This window comes from Phoenix dactylifera, chromosome 1 (assembly GCF_009389715.1).
Source record: "Phoenix dactylifera cultivar Barhee BC4 chromosome 1, palm_55x_up_171113_PBpolish2nd_filt_p, whole genome shotgun sequence".
Classification (NCBI taxonomy): domain Eukaryota; kingdom Viridiplantae; phylum Streptophyta; class Magnoliopsida; order Arecales; family Arecaceae; genus Phoenix; species Phoenix dactylifera.
The window spans coordinates 10,566,039-10,583,619 of NC_052392.1; the positions used below are offsets into that span (position 1 = coordinate 10,566,039).

A 17,581-nucleotide genomic window follows, 5' to 3' on the forward strand; every position below is an offset into this window, starting at 1 on the left:
CAATCCAATTTGTCATGAAATAATATTATTAGATCTATTGTTATTTGTTATAGTAACCGAAAACAACTGATAATAACCAGCAAGTAACATCATTCTTTGCTTAATGAATAAAATTATTGTTCTCATCTCATATAAAGGAATTCTTTGTTATTTTCATTTTATAAGCCATTATCATGAGATAATAGCTAGATGAGATATGTTCAGATGGTATTCCACTACACAAGCCCCCTCTTACTGCAAGATATAGGGAGGGTTAGACAAATGCAGGCTTACTCTTATATGTGGAGAGATTATTTTTATGTTTCAAATCCATAAAGGCCAGAGACACAATAAAGCAATCTAATATTTTATATAGTAATATAATAAATTAAAATAAATAAAAGTCTTCAATAGTCAAATTTTTATTGCATATTTAGCAATGAATTTTAATGGTTGCCGACTCCCAGCATTAATATAGCGTCATTAGCATTAACATCGAATCTTTAATATCTGTTGCATATTAAGAAATAAATTTTAATGATAGTCGTGTACATTAGTATTGGCATTGATACCGGTACCCATTTGATGAATGGAAAGCAATATACTGAATCTCTTTTTAGGTATATAATAAATAATAGAAGAATATGAATAGATATAGGAGTGCTATTTATTGTTCAAAATAAAGAATCATGTTGATGATATCATTAATACATGTATGCTCACGATGAGTAGAGAGCTTAGCACAAGCGGAGACTTTATATAGTAGTATGATTCATGGGACGCGCCGAGGCGCAGTTTTTTTTTCTTTTTTCAACTATTCTTGAAATATGATATAAAATACATATAATAGAATAGATAATATTATGAGATAATCTAATTATTTTCTAAAATATTTTTTTGATAATAATATTATGATATACTATCACTAACAAAATTTCAATACTATATACATATATAACTATCAATATAGTAAAATCATATTTTATTATAAAATTATAAAAATATGATCCAACTTGTATATAATAAAAAATAGAAACATATTAATCTAAATGATATTTAAATACAATATAGCGGGATCATTAGTGTTCATATTTTTACTCTTAAGTAATATTATGATCATTAAAATGAAATAAAAAAATTATCTAAAATAGAGAACTCGATTGATAATGTTATTAATATGAGCATTGACATGGTGAAGGAAGAGTTTTGCACAAATAAAATCTCTATTTTAGTGTGTGTGCGCGCGCGTCTGTGTATTAGATTCCGCGTATGCTATGCATGTGTCCACGACCACGAGAGAGACGATGGCGTCATGGTGCAAACTAAACTCAAGTATTTGAGTTTTTCTATTTTTTATAAAAAAGAAAGAGAAAACGAGTCTTTAAGGAAAAGGCAACTCCATGCGGAAGCAAGAGTGCTGCTTTTCAGAGGGATGCGGAGCTCCTTGGAAAAGAAAAAAAATTACATGATGTTGTTATATTTTTTATATTTTTGAAATAAAAATATGGAAGCCAAAGAAAAAATATATATTTGATAGTATTATTTATATCTTCAAAAATTATTTTTATTTTTTTATAAAGATATTAGGCAATTATTGCTTTGTAATTTAAAAACAAGAAACTCATGTTTTTTTTATTATTGCTAAACATCGTTGCTATCGACGCCCTTGCGAGAACCCGCGCGGACATGTATTTAGTTCCACGTCAATTATTTGTCCGAAAGATCTTGAGTACTTATATGGGACTAACCCAAAAAATTTCTATTGACTAGCTATTTTGGATAAGGTGTTGGGTTGTTACAAATAATATCAAAGCAGACTCCGTCTCATAACTTATGTGGACTCGGGGACACCACAGTACGGGCTCATTGAGACTAACTACATACAAATCATGATGCTTGTGATTAGATTTGAATGAATTTGAATCTCTAGCCTGACGAGGATGTCAGGGCTTAAATGGAAGGAGTATGTAAGGACTCGTGCGAACGTATGTTTAGTCTTACATCGGTTATTCGTCGAAAAGATCTTAGGTACTTATATAGGATTAAGGAGCCCAAAAATACCTTTCAGTTAGCCATTTTGGATGAAGTCTCAGATTGTTGCAACCCTTTTCTTCATCCCGTTCTGGTCGTGCCAGAGAATTTAAGATCTCCAAAGAGTTCAATTGGTTGAGGTAGAGAATAGCCTATCAAGCTTGATCGGTCTGGATGTGTATAGCCAGAAAGTTATGGGTAAAATGCAGGATAGAGAGTAGTGTGGGTCCATGTGCTTTGATCTTCAAGGACTTTCATCATTGTCAACCACCGTTCGAAGGAGATAGAAATAGATAGGGTGTAGCACTGGAGCACAATAGAAAGGGTGTAGCCCTAGGCTAACGTTGGGCTACAATAAGGGTATAGTACTGGGCTACAATAGAAAGCTAAATTATGCCTACTCCTAGGATAAATGACTAAGCTAAAGGTAATAATAAAAATAAATTGATTAGATTGATTGTCAAAGGATCTTTTACATAATAACTATCCACAAATACAATAATTATCCAATCTAATGGTTGCTTCCTATGTCTGATCTCCACCCCTGGCAGTTCTGATAATTATTGATATCCATATTCCTATTATGCATGAGCATGACTATTCTGCAACTACCATACCGATAGTCACGCCTCATCTGCCTTTTTACTTATTTTATTGTAGCTTGTATTGGCTATCTCTTTTCATTCGGTCTACAATATAGTCTTCTATTCTTGGAAATTTGAAATTGGTATATTCGCCCCTGTCTTCTATCAAATTGACTCAAGACTTAATTGTTTGGTCCGATTTTCCAGCTCAGGGCTGAATTCTAACCATTCAGTCGGCTCTCCACTCATGTGTCATTTTGTAGCCAAACTCCGTCTAGTCTTAGCTAGAGTAATGTGATTCTCTTCCACTCTTCCATCCATATGATGCTTCCTTCTGACTGTCAGTTGTACAGTTGAGATGTGGAGTAAATAGCTACCACCATCGTTGTCACCTCCATCACTTTTAACATCGTCACTACCATCACTACCACTATTGTTGTTGGCTCTATCAAACTGCTGCTGCTATCAATGTTGCCACCTTTACCAAAATTTCGTTGTTGCCACTACCACCACCACTAGGATGGTTATCGTTGCTGCCTTCACCACATCAGTGCTGCCCTACCATCATCTCTCCTTTCACCACCACCATCATATCTCCTTCCACCACCACCGCTGCTCTTATTGTCACCACCATTACCTACCACAATGCGGCTATCCTCACCACTGATACCACTGAAGCTGCTACTGCCTCCACCATTACTGTCACCACATCCATCATTATTGTCATGCTTATATTTTTAAAATCATTGATTGTACCAAATATATTTTTAAAAAATTAAGAAAAATCTATTTTTTATTTATGAAAACAAGAAAAATGAAAGTAATTCAAACGACACCAATTTGCTAGGGTCTTATTTTTGAATCTCATATTCCATCATATTTGGCAAATGGGGATTGAAGTAGAAATTTAAGTGCCATTAGCATCACTTCCAATTTGTTTGTGTTTTTTTAATACCGAACTTGATGGTTATACTCTACTGTAGTGATGATATTGTAGGAGAGATTTTGCAGAAAAATATCCCGACACTAGAATGATAAAAAGCTTAACGTATCTTACTTGACTTTTTAAATATTTTAAATATGAAAAGATAAAAATTCAAAATATAAAAGTTTCAAAAATATACATATCATGATGATGGTCAAGATTATAATAATAATGGTAGTGGAATAAGGGTGCTAGTGATGTAGTGGCGACGATGGTGATAAAGGAACCGGTAATGTGGTGGTGGCAACAATAATGGTGGTGTGATAGAAGTACTAGGGATGGTGATGGCGATAATGGTTATGGCTATGGTGGTGGCAATGGTAAGAGTAATGCTAGCAAAAATTATCATGACAATATTAGTGGTAGAGGTGATGTTGATAGTGAAAATGACGATAGCAGTGGTGGCAATAAGATATTGCTCGTAACGGAAGTAAAAGATATGAATTTATTATTTTTAAAAAAATCAAAATAAAAATAATAGTATCCAATATATTTTTATCTTGATTTCTATGATATATTTTTTAAAATTAAAAAAATAAAAGCCATCCCAACATGTCCTTTGGATATTGTAGAATATGAACTTGGTTGAATCATGATTTACCTCATTGGGAACAAATGGGTTTGAGGAACATTTTTGTTCACCACCAAATAAACCATAGCATTTTTCAGACCTAATCATGTCAATTAGAAATCTATCATATTTCAAAAAAGAGGTTTTTGACGCTATTGTCCAGGATCTCTTACAATACTTAGGCTCTGTTTGGGGGAGCCGTTGACAGTAAAACTTTTGGAAGTAGAGCTTTTATTAAAATCTGTTTGCTGTTTGGTACTGCATTTCTAAAATGTTGTGGCACTTTAATATGTGTTTGGTAAACAAACTAAGAAAGTATTTTTGTATGGCAAAACTACTATAAAGGACATTTTATAGTATTATACAACAGAGCATAATAAAATATAACATATATTAATACATAAATATATGATATAGTATAATATTACTGTAATGTAATATAATATTATTATAATATAGTAATATAATATTATATACTATAGCATAATAATTTAATATAATATTAAATTATTTAACTTAACATATCAATGTATTATGATATAATGTAATATAATATTATCTTTATAGTATAATATAATAATAAAGGTATAAAATATTATAATTATTAGCGTACATTAATTTTTCATAATATAACATAATATTAAATTATTTAACATAACATATTAATGTATTATGATATATTTTATTATTTAGCATAATAAAATATATTATGTCAGTAAGGGATTCTGATCCACGGCTAAGATTTTTTTGTTAGAGCTTAAGCAGATTTTTAGATTTATAAAGGGACAAAGTTTGTAATTGTTATATTTTATTATAGGTATTTTGGTAAAAAAATAGCTTTTCGACAAAGCTCAAAACAGCTTTTTTGAATTTTTTAAAAAGTTGTTTTTAGCTTTCTGGAAAAGTTAAAACAGCTTTCCAAAATTTTTATCAAACACTCTTTTTCATTTAAAAGTGATTTTAGAGGGTCAAAAAGTACTTTTTGGTAGCTTTTCCAAATAAAGCCCCACTTGAAACGGCTCCAAAGAAGCGCGATTAGCTTTTTTTTTTTTTTTTTTTTTGCTTCTTTTGGGTACAAGTGACTAACTTTTCTTCTTTGGGTAAATAAAAATATGACCTTGTGGGTGGAAATTCCCAACCTTTAGGTAGGGAACATCCCCGAAGCGGAAGGACTGTAAGAGATTGGAGTCCCATAAAATTCCTAATTTACTTCAAATGCATTGCACATACCAGATGCACATACATGATAATGCTGCAAGAGCTGACCTTATTATATAAAGTTATATAAGATCTCAAGGACTGGCTCTCTTTTTATTTTTTCTTTTTTTTTGTTAATGGTTGCCATCCAACACCGCCCTAGAGTAAATACAACCTAAGGAATCCGCATCCAAGAGATCACGAAATTGTAATAGATCCACATGATTAGCTATATAAAATACCATCCGATCCATCTAGCTATTGGCCTTCCTATAGATTTATGCAGCTCAAAGCCATTATTTCACATATCTCGGAGAAGAGGGTGACCACACTCTCACCGAGTCTTTGGAGATGAAATCCAACCGATCACAGTTTTCGAGTCCCTTCCAACAATATGCTGATGACCGACAATAGAGAGGTGGCAAACACAAAGCCCTCCCAAGCTTTCCTAAGCTCGGCAAGCAGCGATAACACATCACAAAAGCGAATATCCTCTACCACAACCAATCTCATCACAAAGCTTTCACTATCTTTAGAGTCAACGATACTGCCATCAAAGTTGATCTCGAGAAGGCTAGAAAAAGAGGCTCCCAAGTGAGCTGGCCTTGAGATCAAGTTACACAATAAATTAATCTATTTATAACAGCATGAAGCGATGTTCACATTGACTGCGGAGAAGAAAATATAGTGATCATTGCTTGCTACCATCCTGCAACACAAAACAGTTAAAATTCTCGGGCTCGCATCTTCATTGCGAGCAGGGAACACCTGCCAAAGAAGAAACAGAGATGCACAATTTTCTGGTTTCCAAGCGATTCAAAACTATCCACATTCTTTGAATCAACATTCTCTTCAATCTCAGCTAAATTTTCTTAAACCTTCCTGCGCTCGCCTGGCCTCTCGGCACCATCGCACTCCCAGCAGTTTTGGTTCTTCCTTCAAGTATTTTCTGTTTCTTTTTTTTTAAAAAAAAAAAAGAAGATGAAAACCAGAGAGGACCTATCTTGCTGACAATTAATAACACATGGATAAGTAAACCATCTGCAAGAAAGCTTAACCTGGTCATTTCTGTTGACACTCGTCAGTCTTGTTCACTTTGCAATATCAGTACATGAGACTTTTCAATTGTAAATGAGGACCATCATGGTCTACTGTTCTGTTTGTCCACCGAAATCATGAAAGGACAAAAAAGGGTTACATCCATGGCCCCTCTTCGTAATAATGAAGGTGATCATTTAACATTCCCCACTACAAAATGTATTGAAAAGTTAGTGAGATGGTGGCGCAACACGCCCATGTCTCAAGTCCTGTGAAATCATAGGCTGGGTGGCAGCACTTTCAATGATCACCAAACTAAAGTTAGCCATGAAAACAAGGAGACATAAGGGAGCAACACTTGCATCTAACAGAATTAAAATTTACTCAAAGTGGGAACAAATGCATAAAACAATTCGATTTTTTTTTTAAAAAAAAAGAAAAGAAACATACCATGCTAGGGAAGCAATTCTACAGTTACAAGACTTGAGCAGTTAGGCAACACTAACCTAAATCAATGAAACAGAGAAACACAATTGGTACGATATTTAGTCCATAATGCCACCATATTTGAAAACCAGCATTAAAAGGTACACCATGTTCTGGCCACCCAGCCGTTTAAAATGTAATAAAAGGGCAGGAATCAAAATAAGAACTCTCACACAGGTAGAATGAAGTTGGATGACTAGATTTTTTAATAGTTAGGTGATTTCTTCATTGAAAAATAATTGTAAGTCATCTCAGATCATTTTAGCATTGCAGTGCAATCAGTATTTCTAGAAGATCCAGAACAGATGGATAAACATTTAAATAAAAAAACTTTTAAAACAAAAATTCCACAATTCTGAATTCTTCAATACGTGCCCACGTGCACTTGGATAAATATTTTAACTCACTCGAAACTTTTGAAGTTGAGTCTACGATGAATGAGCCCTTCTCACCTGCAAGGGCAAGGCAGCAATTAAAATTATGAAAAAATGCAAAAGAATAACAAACATAAACTATTAAAAGCCATACTGGACCTAAAAAAAATCTCTCTGGTTGATATCAGTTAAGCAGATTTAGCAATAAAACAAACAAGAATACCTGGCATGGTCGCACAATCTACACAAGTGATAACAGCACAACTCCCCATTCCACTTCATCTTAGGCAATATGTGCAAATAATAACCCAATGATCTCAAGTTGCATTACATATGAATTCATTAGCCACTTGAAATGGAATACAACAGAATTTTTTAACGTTGAAAGTGAAATATAGGTATATAGAAACTTACCTGGCCTGTGACCAGATATATACTGAAACTGGCCAGATAATCGTACAAAAAGCTTTCATATGCAACAGCAACGTAAGATTAAACTGAAAAATAGTTCAATGCATCACAAAACTTAGTGGTCAGTCATACTAAGACAGGAAGCTGGCATCTATGAAGTGCATTAACATAAGTTCGAAGGTGGACTTAATATTCTAGATTTGAGAAGTCACCTTAACCCACAAAATAAACCAGGACGATAGGAAAAAAGATTAACACAGCATCAGTTATAAGAAATAAACCATGAATTGGAAAATTGATAAAGGTTATTAGTTGATGTGAAGTATCTCAATAAGACGTGAATCCAGATACAACTCCATTCAATATTAAATGCACAAGTTCGGAGAAGTGATTACCAAGCAACTTTGCACATTGTGAAAAAAATGGCATGAGAACATGATTACACATGTTAGCAGCAGAACTTTGCATATCAGCAGGCAGGCTTGCAACTAGCAAGACACCCTATTTTGCTCTCTCTCTCTCTCTAAATTTTAAAATACCTTGCACAGTTTCAAGTCAGAACTTTGCATATCAGCAGGTAGGCTTGCAACTAACAAGACACCCTATTTTGCTCTCTCTCTCTCTCTCTCTCTCTCTCTCTCAATTTTAAAATACCTCGCACAGTTTCAAGTCATTTACCGAATGAATAGCCCATAGCCTATAAGTCCGAAATTATCAATACAAATGACTTCAAAACTAATGGTATAAGTTATGGGGGAGAATGTAACTATACTTACACAAGTACAATGTAGATGTTCTATATTTATTTCCAATACTGTGAAAGCTTATATTCAGGTAGCACCACTGCAGAAACTATCTTACACAGGTAAATATACCCCACAACATGTGATGAAGATAGACCATCATGTCAGCACATATATTCCAGCACCTATTGCATAAGGCTATGACAAAAGGGGTGTAGCCAAATTGGGCGTGAATTTGTGCATTTTCATTGCACCTTGATTGGCCATAGAAGTTTGAAAGTTGAAACCGTATACATGCATCATATGGGTACCTCGAATGATGAATTTGACTCGTGAATGGATAAATAAGAAAAAGAATTATATACAGATAAGTATCAAATGTTCACTGCATAAAAACCATGTTGACATGACAGCAATGTGACAGAAGAAGTCCCCTCAACTAGTAAAGAAATCATTAAAATGCAGATCCCATCCTCAACTGAATCATGTGGATACTTTACCGAATCACTTCCATGCGTTTACGATGCAAACCTAGATTCTGGTACTTCTACAGATGTATTTTCTTTGATTTCAAGATCTGGTTGAAACTATAAGCAGAAAAAAAGATATCAAATAATTATCAAAGAGAATGTCAAAGTTACAACTGATACGATACAATGTTGATAACGTAATCAGCATGGATTGTTTGAATAAATCCATGGTAACTACAGGTTGATATGCAACAATATCAGCTGCAAGAATAAAAGAACAGCGTGGAACTTTATATCATGTCCTCAACATATCTGCAGTCAAAACCATAATATTTAGTTCAGCACAGGACAACACTGAAGTTGTTACTATCTATATATTCTCCATCGTGTATATCACACATATTACAAAGGCACCCTCTTTTTTCTATATTAATTCCATCAAGAATATAATTACATATCCTCAATAGATTTAGAAATGAGGTATTCTAATTTTATTCAACATGAAGAATAAGATGCAGAGTCGCAGATGCATTACTATAAATAAGCATGTCCAATAGTCACATCATTCTAATCAACCTACTGATTAAGTGCCAAAACTTGAAAGTGACATACTTCTAAATAAGCTTTAGTTTTAATATCATTAATTAAGAGACAAAATTCATTAAATATAGTTCCTCATAAAAAAGCAAATAAATGTATGATAGCACTACAAAAAAAAAAAAATCTTTTCTAGCGCTTTTTAAAGCCAATAGCAATGCTTATAAGCATCGGTAATTTTTCCGCCAACGTTTTCTAAAGCGTTTCAAAAGCACTAGCTAGGTGAGAGTAGAAAAAAAATTTACCAACGCTTTTGGAAAGCGTGTTAAAGGATGGTTTTTAGCGACGTTTAAAAGCGTCGCTAAAAGCCGATGTTTATACGCTTCGAGCAGTTAGCGACACTTGAAAGCATCGGCTTTTAACTGCTTATTTTTTTAGTTAGTGACGCTTTAAAGCGCCGTTATAATTATTTTTTTCAGAAAAAAATTTATTTAAAAAGATTTTTTCCTTTTAAAGGTCAGAGGTCATCCACCCAATCTTCATTCAAACTTTTGATAACTACTAATAATCTTCCATTCTTGCTTTTTTATTGGTGATTCTGAGTTCCATGGATTTAGTCCTCTGCAACAAGAATATTAGTCCTATTCAAACCTTCCTCCATGAACAGCGAGCATTTGGTGATTCCGTCTCAATACCTCATCTGGGTCATCATTGCTTTTGCTTCCCATATAAATGATATAAGCCTGAGAAGTATAAAAAGTGGTTCATTGCCAAATAAATGTCATATCTCAGAAAAAAGAAAGAAAAATTTAAAAGCTAACATCAAAAGAAACCCACCTATGATGCAAAGCAGAAGCTCAACTCTGCCAGTAACACGGAGAGGAACAGAAAGTATTTGGTACCCCATGGAGCCATGAGAGAGAGAGAGAGGGAAAAGCTTGAGATGGCCTCACAGGTTTGCTTGTGGAACCCAACCCACCAACCACCATGAGAAGAAAAGCTATCATAGATTTGCCATAGAGAGATGATACATCGAGCGATGCCAGTAAGTTCCATTGAACCACAAAAGATGCTTCCTAAAACATAATCAACGGGAAAATCCTCAAAATCCAGAAAGAAGAGCCTAACAAACTTAAAACAGTGAAATGAGCAATAAAACCCTAATCCATCAATAGATCGCCACTATAGCATGTCAAAACGTTTAAAATCGAAGACGAATAACCTAAATCTCATCCACAATAACAGATCCGAGCAGAGGAAAAGAAACGAAGAGTAGATCTCGAACGAGAAGGGAGCTCGAAGAAATCAGTACCTGAGCCCGCGCAGCAAATAGAGGCCGAGCAGAGGAAAAAAACGAAGAGCAGATCTTGAACGAGAAGGGAGCTCGAGGAGATCAATACCTGAGCCCACGCGGCAAATAGAAGCCAAGCAAAGGTGGTGATCGTCGTTCCCCAGATCGAAGCCATGGATCAATTGAAAAAAAAAAAAGAAGGTGAGAGAGAGAGAAGCGACAGAGAGAAGGAGAGGGGGTTAGAGATTTGTAGGGGGGGCATGGCTGGAGGGGTTAGAGATTGGGAGAGGGAGAATGGCCTTTGTCAACGCTTTTCTAAAGCGTCATTGGCGAGGGGGGGGGATGCCTCTAACAACACTTTAGAAAGCGTCGTCGTTGGAAAATCGGCCTCCGACAATGCTTTCTAAAGCGTCGTCTAAGTCAGGCTCCCGCCGACGCTTTAGAGAAAGCGTTGGTAGCTCCCTATTTACACGCGCCAGCAAATTTTGGCGCATCAGCCAAATTGCCGATGCTTCTCCCTAGCGTCGGAAGTTGGGTGTCGGAAATAACTGTTTTTCCTGTAGTGTGTACTCATGCCATTTTCCCTTTTCCAGTCAACAAACACATTGAAGAGGGTGATAAGGCAAGGCATGCAAATTACTATGTAAATCATCACACTGTAATCAATTAAGTGTTAAAGATGGCTAGGCAAATTGGGGGGAAAATAAAATAAAACCATCACCTTATCCTCATCAACATGGTTCATCCATTCTTTTAGCTCCTCAGTCTTCACAAGAAATTACTTTGCATTTTTCACATTTCAATTGCATATGCAATTTTTCAAGGATGGGCCTACAATACAAAGCAAGATTCATCACTATTGCTTTAACACAAGAGACACTCCCTCCAGAGTAAAACACCTTGCTGTTCCAACTTGCCACTCTTCTTTCAACCATTTCCAAAATGCGGCCAATCACAGGAAAACCACACCAGAAATGATCTACATCTTCCCACTACAAGAAGAAATAACAAGTTATTTGGTAGAGCATTATGATACACCTCTTCTACTAGATACACCAGCCATTATCAAAGTGACACAAAAAAGGGAAATAATAAAAAAAGCAAAATGACAGACTGCCATTTTGTAGCAGCGGAAAAGCAAATAGCAAATTATAGTAAAGAAGTACAAAGAAATCTAACAAGAGAACATAACGCCAGACCAAATTGACAAAAAGATAACGTAGATAACAATATATTAGAGAAATCAAAGAAGCCATAACATACCTATACTCCTGAAAATAGAAACAGGTGGAAATAGCAACAGCAATTCACTTAACATGCAAATGAAAATACCAACACTAAAAAACAATAAACAGCAAAATCTGATTTTTGTCGGTCTTCTAAATTCTAGTACTTTCTTTCTTTATTTTATAGAAATTACTACTGTCTCACTTTTCTCTTTCTGAAATACCATGAAATAGCAACAAGAGACACTCCCTCCAGAGTAAAAGACCTTGTTGTTCCAACCTGCCAATTTGCTTTCAACCCTTTCCATGATGTGATCCAATCACAGGAAAACAAACACCAGAAATGATCCACATCTTCTCACCACAGGATGAATTTTAAGAAGCAATAAGAAATAACTTATTAGCATATTATGATGCATCTCTTATACCAAATACACCAGCTGTTGTCCAATGAAAACCAAAAAGGGAAATAACAAAAAAATAATCAAATTGATAGACTGCCATTTTTTAGCAGCCCCCAACATTCTCGAGCTTGTCGTTTCCAACTGAAGAAGCTGTAAGAAGAAAATGCTACCTCTGGTTCCCCAGTAATGAAAGCCCCAACCACTCTTTCTTCATTCCGCACCAGCCCAATACCAGTACTCACAGCAAAAGCATCCTTTCAAATTATCAATGCATGCATTTATAGCCAATCTAAACAAAGAAATGTCAAGGTAGCTTACATTGTCTAAGCAAACTGAAGAAGTGGCTTGCTACTAATAATTATACAAAATAATAAATATATAATAAAGACACATATCTCCCAGAAAAGCCGAACTTATTAACATGCTAAAACCCATTTGATAAAAATATCTTTCTCTAAACAAGTCGCAAAGTAGCAGAATCAAAACCTGGTATCAATTATGGACGAAAAATTCGGGCAAGCAAGTGCAGGCACGTACCTCGCCATATCACACATTGCAGAAAATGAAACATTTCCTTATAAAGAACTTGGATCAGCACTGAATGACAAAGAGCTCGTGTAGCTGCCAGTGCCGCATAAACCAATGTGCAAAATTCAAAGCAAGGCCATGCATAACCTTGAGAGCATGATTGCAAGAGCTCAAATAATTCAATATCGCACTAATTCACCGCAAACACATTAGAAACAACAAAACAATAAAAGCATAAGCGAACCTCGGCATGCACAAGAGCAAGATATCAAGATAATAAGAACTACGAAGGGGTTCACCATCTTCCTGCCAAAGGACTAGATATACACAGAGAAGAAAGAAGAAAGCATCACATGCACATGTACTCACCAAACAAACCTTTTCATTCATTCACTTCTTAATATTATTAATATTAATACTTTTTTTTATAACTCAATGAGTATTCTGTCCATTCTCAACACCCAGACCATACAACACGCCTGCATATCTCTCAGTGGAGCCATTGAAGAATGACCCCTTCAACTTCCTAAAGGTGCACGAGGTGAGCAGGCTGTCTGACCCGGCCTGGTGGCAGATCCCAACCCTCTCAACATCCAGCAGCTCGGCGAGCTTGTTGAGCCCCCCATGGAGGCTATTGCAGAACTTCATCAGGTGCTTGATGTCATAAACCGTCGGGAAAAAGATCTTAATCAGATTAAAGAAACCGGGCTGGGTATCGGGAAGGTTCTGGCGGGTGAGCAGCTTGAGAAGATATCCGAAATCATAGCCACTATGAAACGTGACCCAGTGGACGGAGTCATTGAGCACAATGCCGGACGACATGAGAAGCTCTCCGAAGCGGTTGGCGTCGATGCCCCTCTCGTTGTTCTTCTTGAAATCGATGCCGCTCTGGCGAAGGAGCTCAATGGAGTCGGATGCAAATATATCGCACTGCACGTCGAACTCCCGAAAGTTGAACTGCCAAACACAACCGCGGCCGGTGCCGCAGGTCGGGAGGTTGCCGAATTCGTCCGAGAAGGTGAGCCCCAGCTGGATCAGCTTCAGCATGTCGACGTTTGCCTTTAGGGTGGCGTAGTTGAAGTCGGAGCTCGTCTTGAAGTTACCGAGGGGGCGGGCTACGATGCCCGGGAACTCGGTGTCCATGGCAACATAAGGGAAATCATCAACAATCTCGCGAATCAGGGCGAACTCTGCGTCGAGGTTATCGTTCCACACCTCCCGGATCTGGACGGTCTCGCTCTTTGGCAGGATGGACGACATCGCAAAACATGAAAACCCTCGAGGATCTGAACGTCGAGCAAACCCTAACCCTCAATAAAACCAAACCGAGAGATGAAACCCCAGAAGTGGGAGGAGAGAGCCAAGATCTAACCTCAAACAGGTCGAATCCGGAGGAGGACGCAGCGGATCTGGGGAGGTCTCGTCGTGGAAGGGAAGGGGTGGAGAGAAATTTAGGGTTTGCGGGATTCTTTTGTGGTGGCGGAGGAGACGGGGGCGGGGCTGTCAAAAGAGGCCGTTCGAGAAGGCCAACGGAGGGGGGAGGCGCCTCTAAGGATGCGGCGTTCGCCTCACTCCCATCATCGCGTCACGGCGGAAGGGGGAGGGTCTCTCGCTGCGGGAAGAAAAAGAACGGCCGAGGGAGGAGATAAAGGGGAAAAAGACAAAAAAGAAAAAGAAAAAGAAAAGAGAGAGAGAGAGAGAGAGAGGGAGGGTGGGTCCCTTCCTGTTCCCCTGCTCTGCCGGCACCAGTTATCTCCCACGTGTTCTATTTTCATTGGTCAGAAACCAACGTCCAGCTGTCGCGTAAGGATGAACGAGTAGAAAGGTGGCAGGACCCGTGAGAACGGTGAGTCGCCTCGAGGCGGTGAGATCGTGAGGTAGTATTTTAATTGGTTTTAGTTTCAATCCTCTCTCTCCGGGATGTCGCGAAGGTACAGGATGGTAACGGAGATTAGGTGCGTTGGCGACCGTGGATTGGGCCAAAGAAACAGTACGGTTTATTATATTTTTAACTAAAACAAGTTTAAAATATTTTTGAACCGTTGAGGTGAGACGAATGGTGGGATACAAACCTAATTGAACGGATACGAGATACTATAAGGGATGAAATCATAGAAATGGACCACCGTGATTTGAAGAGCTAAAGCAAGTTCTGGCCTGTGAAATTGTCTGCCAGACTAGGGCCCACTTTTAAATGATTTGCAAGAATAGCATGTGGAAATTGGAGTCTGCTCGACACGCCTAACTCAGTAATCAATGACGATTTTCTTAACCGTAGGTACAGACTTTGACCGTAGTAGTTTAGGGCTTGTAGTAAACAGCTAGATAGTAAGAACCAGTCCGATCAAAACCTATTCAACCAGTCATCACGCTCATCAATCGATGTGCCACACCGGCCAGATCAGCCACCACTCTCGACGCCAAAACTCGGAGCGATCTCAACAGAGTCAACACACTCGACGAAGAAGTCCTGATCGGGATGGAAAATGGTATACTCCAAACTCCATTCCGACAAGAATTTTGTTTCAGGTCTCTCTATCTCCCCACCATATGAAGCCTTTGCCTCAGCAGGATGCTGACCTCGATAGAAAAATCAAGAAGATGGGTTGTCATATTTAGACCTTTAGAGGACAAACTTCGAGGGCAAATAATGACCTCAACTTCTCCATAGAACTCTTTTTTTCCAGCAGATCATGGAGGAACTGACCCAAGGTGGAGTTGTACGACGACACCTTGGGTCTTTTGGATCATCTACAAAGCTTCAAATCTCTCATGATGCTGTATTAAGCTGCTAATGTCGTACTTTGTAAAGCTTTTCCTGTAACTCTTCGCAAAGCGATTCAGTTTTGGTTCTCGGAGAGTTTGACCTCGAGTATCAGCCTCCACCACCAATCACAGCACAAGTGTTGGTGGATTTTTTGGTAGAGTGCACCATCCTAGATGAAGATCATCCTAAGCTTTCCAAGAAAAACAAGATTATCGAGCGGCCATGGATCATACATGTGGATGAATCGTCGACTCTGGGGCAGTAGGGCTGGGCTCATAGTTACCAGCCTAAATGGAGTGGTTATGGAGTATGCCCTGTAGTTCAAATTTCCAGCCTCAGATAATGAAGCTGAATATGAAGCACTTTCACCGAGCTCAAGCTTGTGAAGGAGCTCGGTATTCAGCAATTGAAAATCTTTAGTGACTAGCAATTAGTTGTTAGCCAAGTATGAGGAGAGTTCGAGGCTCAGGACCGCCGATAATCAATTATCTATAAAAGATAAAGAATACCACCTCGACCTTTCATAACTTTGACATACAACAAATACCTCAAATAAAAAATGTAAAGTTGACTTGCTGTCAAAATTGGCCACCTTGAAGACTGCCAACTTGACTATAACCACATATCTCGAAGTCCTGGAGACGCCAAGCATAGATGAGCCCTAGGTCGTAATGAACATCACTGTCGAACCGAGCTGGATGAATCCTCTCATCAACTTTTTGAAGGATAGAAAATTGCTCACAGATCGGACTGGAGCCCGCCGAATAAAATGTCAAGTCTCCCATTATGTTCTTCTTGATGACAAGTTATATCCGAGATCATTTTTGTTGCCGCTTCTCAAATATCTCCATCCGACCGAGGCTGATTATGCACTTCGAAAAGTACTTGAAGGGATCTGTGGCAACCACCTCGGGGACAGATTTTTGGCCTATAAGATCCTACGACAAGAATACTACTAGCCAACCATATAGAAGGATGAGGCCGACTTCGTCAAGAAATGTAACCAATAACAACGCCACACAAGCATCCAATGATGACCAACGGTGCCATTAACATCGATCAATGCCTTTTGACCGTTTGAATAATGGGGTTGCACAAGTTCCTCATTGTGGCTGTGGATTACTTTGTCAAATGGGTGGAAGCTAAATTAGTAACTCAGATCATCGAGATCAGATAATTATGATAAGCTTATTTGACTTGGATAAAACAAGGGATACCCAAAAGTGCAATGGGCCGACCTAAAACCTTTGAGGTCTATGATAGTTCGGTAACAAAACTAGCTACTCCTCTCAAGACATCTTGGATATATCCGGAATCTTCCTAAGCCGAGCTCACTCAGAATTTGAAGTAAATTTGGAGATGAATCCCAAAAAATCAACCGAAAAACCCAAGATTAGCTGGGAATCCTCGCTGATCCTCTGATCGAAATTATCAGATAATCAACTAAGGAGCCTAAGAATGACTGGGGATCCTTGCCGATCCTTTGATCAGAATTAAGCCTAAGAAGAGGCATCAAAAAAGAAGTTTGGTACGACGAGTCCAACTCAAACGAGAAAGTAAATCATGCAAATACAAACTGAAGACAGGAACTTGGAAAAATTTCCATTTTCATTGCTTTAGAAGTTTGTATATAGATCTTAGAATACTCGAGCAAAAAATAAAAATAAAATCAATGAGCTTTGTCTATCCAAGTAAAAATAGAAGGAAGAAAGAAATAAAGAGTGCAAAATGAGGAAGGGGGTTACCTTTATATTAGGGAATACGAACGACCCTGATCAAAGCAACAATTGCCTACCTGAGCTGATTCATTTTTGTGTTAGCTCGGGATACGATGTCAGCAATTCACTAGGATCACCATATTAATGGCACCTTGGAAAGATCCGCTTCAGGATAGTCTGATATGATAACGCTTCAAGAAGATCAACTGACGCATTAAGCCTCCCTTCCAGGAGCCTTGTA

General features: G+C 37.7%; 1 protein-coding gene and 1 long non-coding RNA gene across 2 annotated transcripts; both read right to left on the reverse strand.

Annotated features, from left to right (window-relative positions):
* Positions 1-5,963: 5,963 nt before the first annotated feature.
* Positions 5,964-10,712, reverse strand: LOC113463196. The gene is made up of 2 exons (XR_003387002.2): positions 10,244-10,712; positions 5,964-10,149 (listed from the first exon to the last, which is right to left on the reverse strand). It is a non-coding gene; the product is annotated as an uncharacterized LOC113463196 (long non-coding RNA).
* Positions 10,713-13,129: 2,417 nt separating this feature from the next.
* On the reverse strand, positions 13,130-14,505 carry LOC103714228 (probable CCR4-associated factor 1 homolog 7). The gene is made up of 2 exons (XM_008801408.4): positions 14,228-14,505; positions 13,130-14,141 (listed from the first exon to the last, which is right to left on the reverse strand). The coding sequence occupies exon 2, from the start codon at positions 14,113-14,115 to the stop codon at positions 13,288-13,290; it is 828 nt and encodes a 275-aa protein (XP_008799630.1). The 5' UTR covers positions 14,116-14,141; positions 14,228-14,505; the 3' UTR covers positions 13,130-13,287.
* Positions 14,506-17,581: the final 3,076 nt, after the last annotated feature.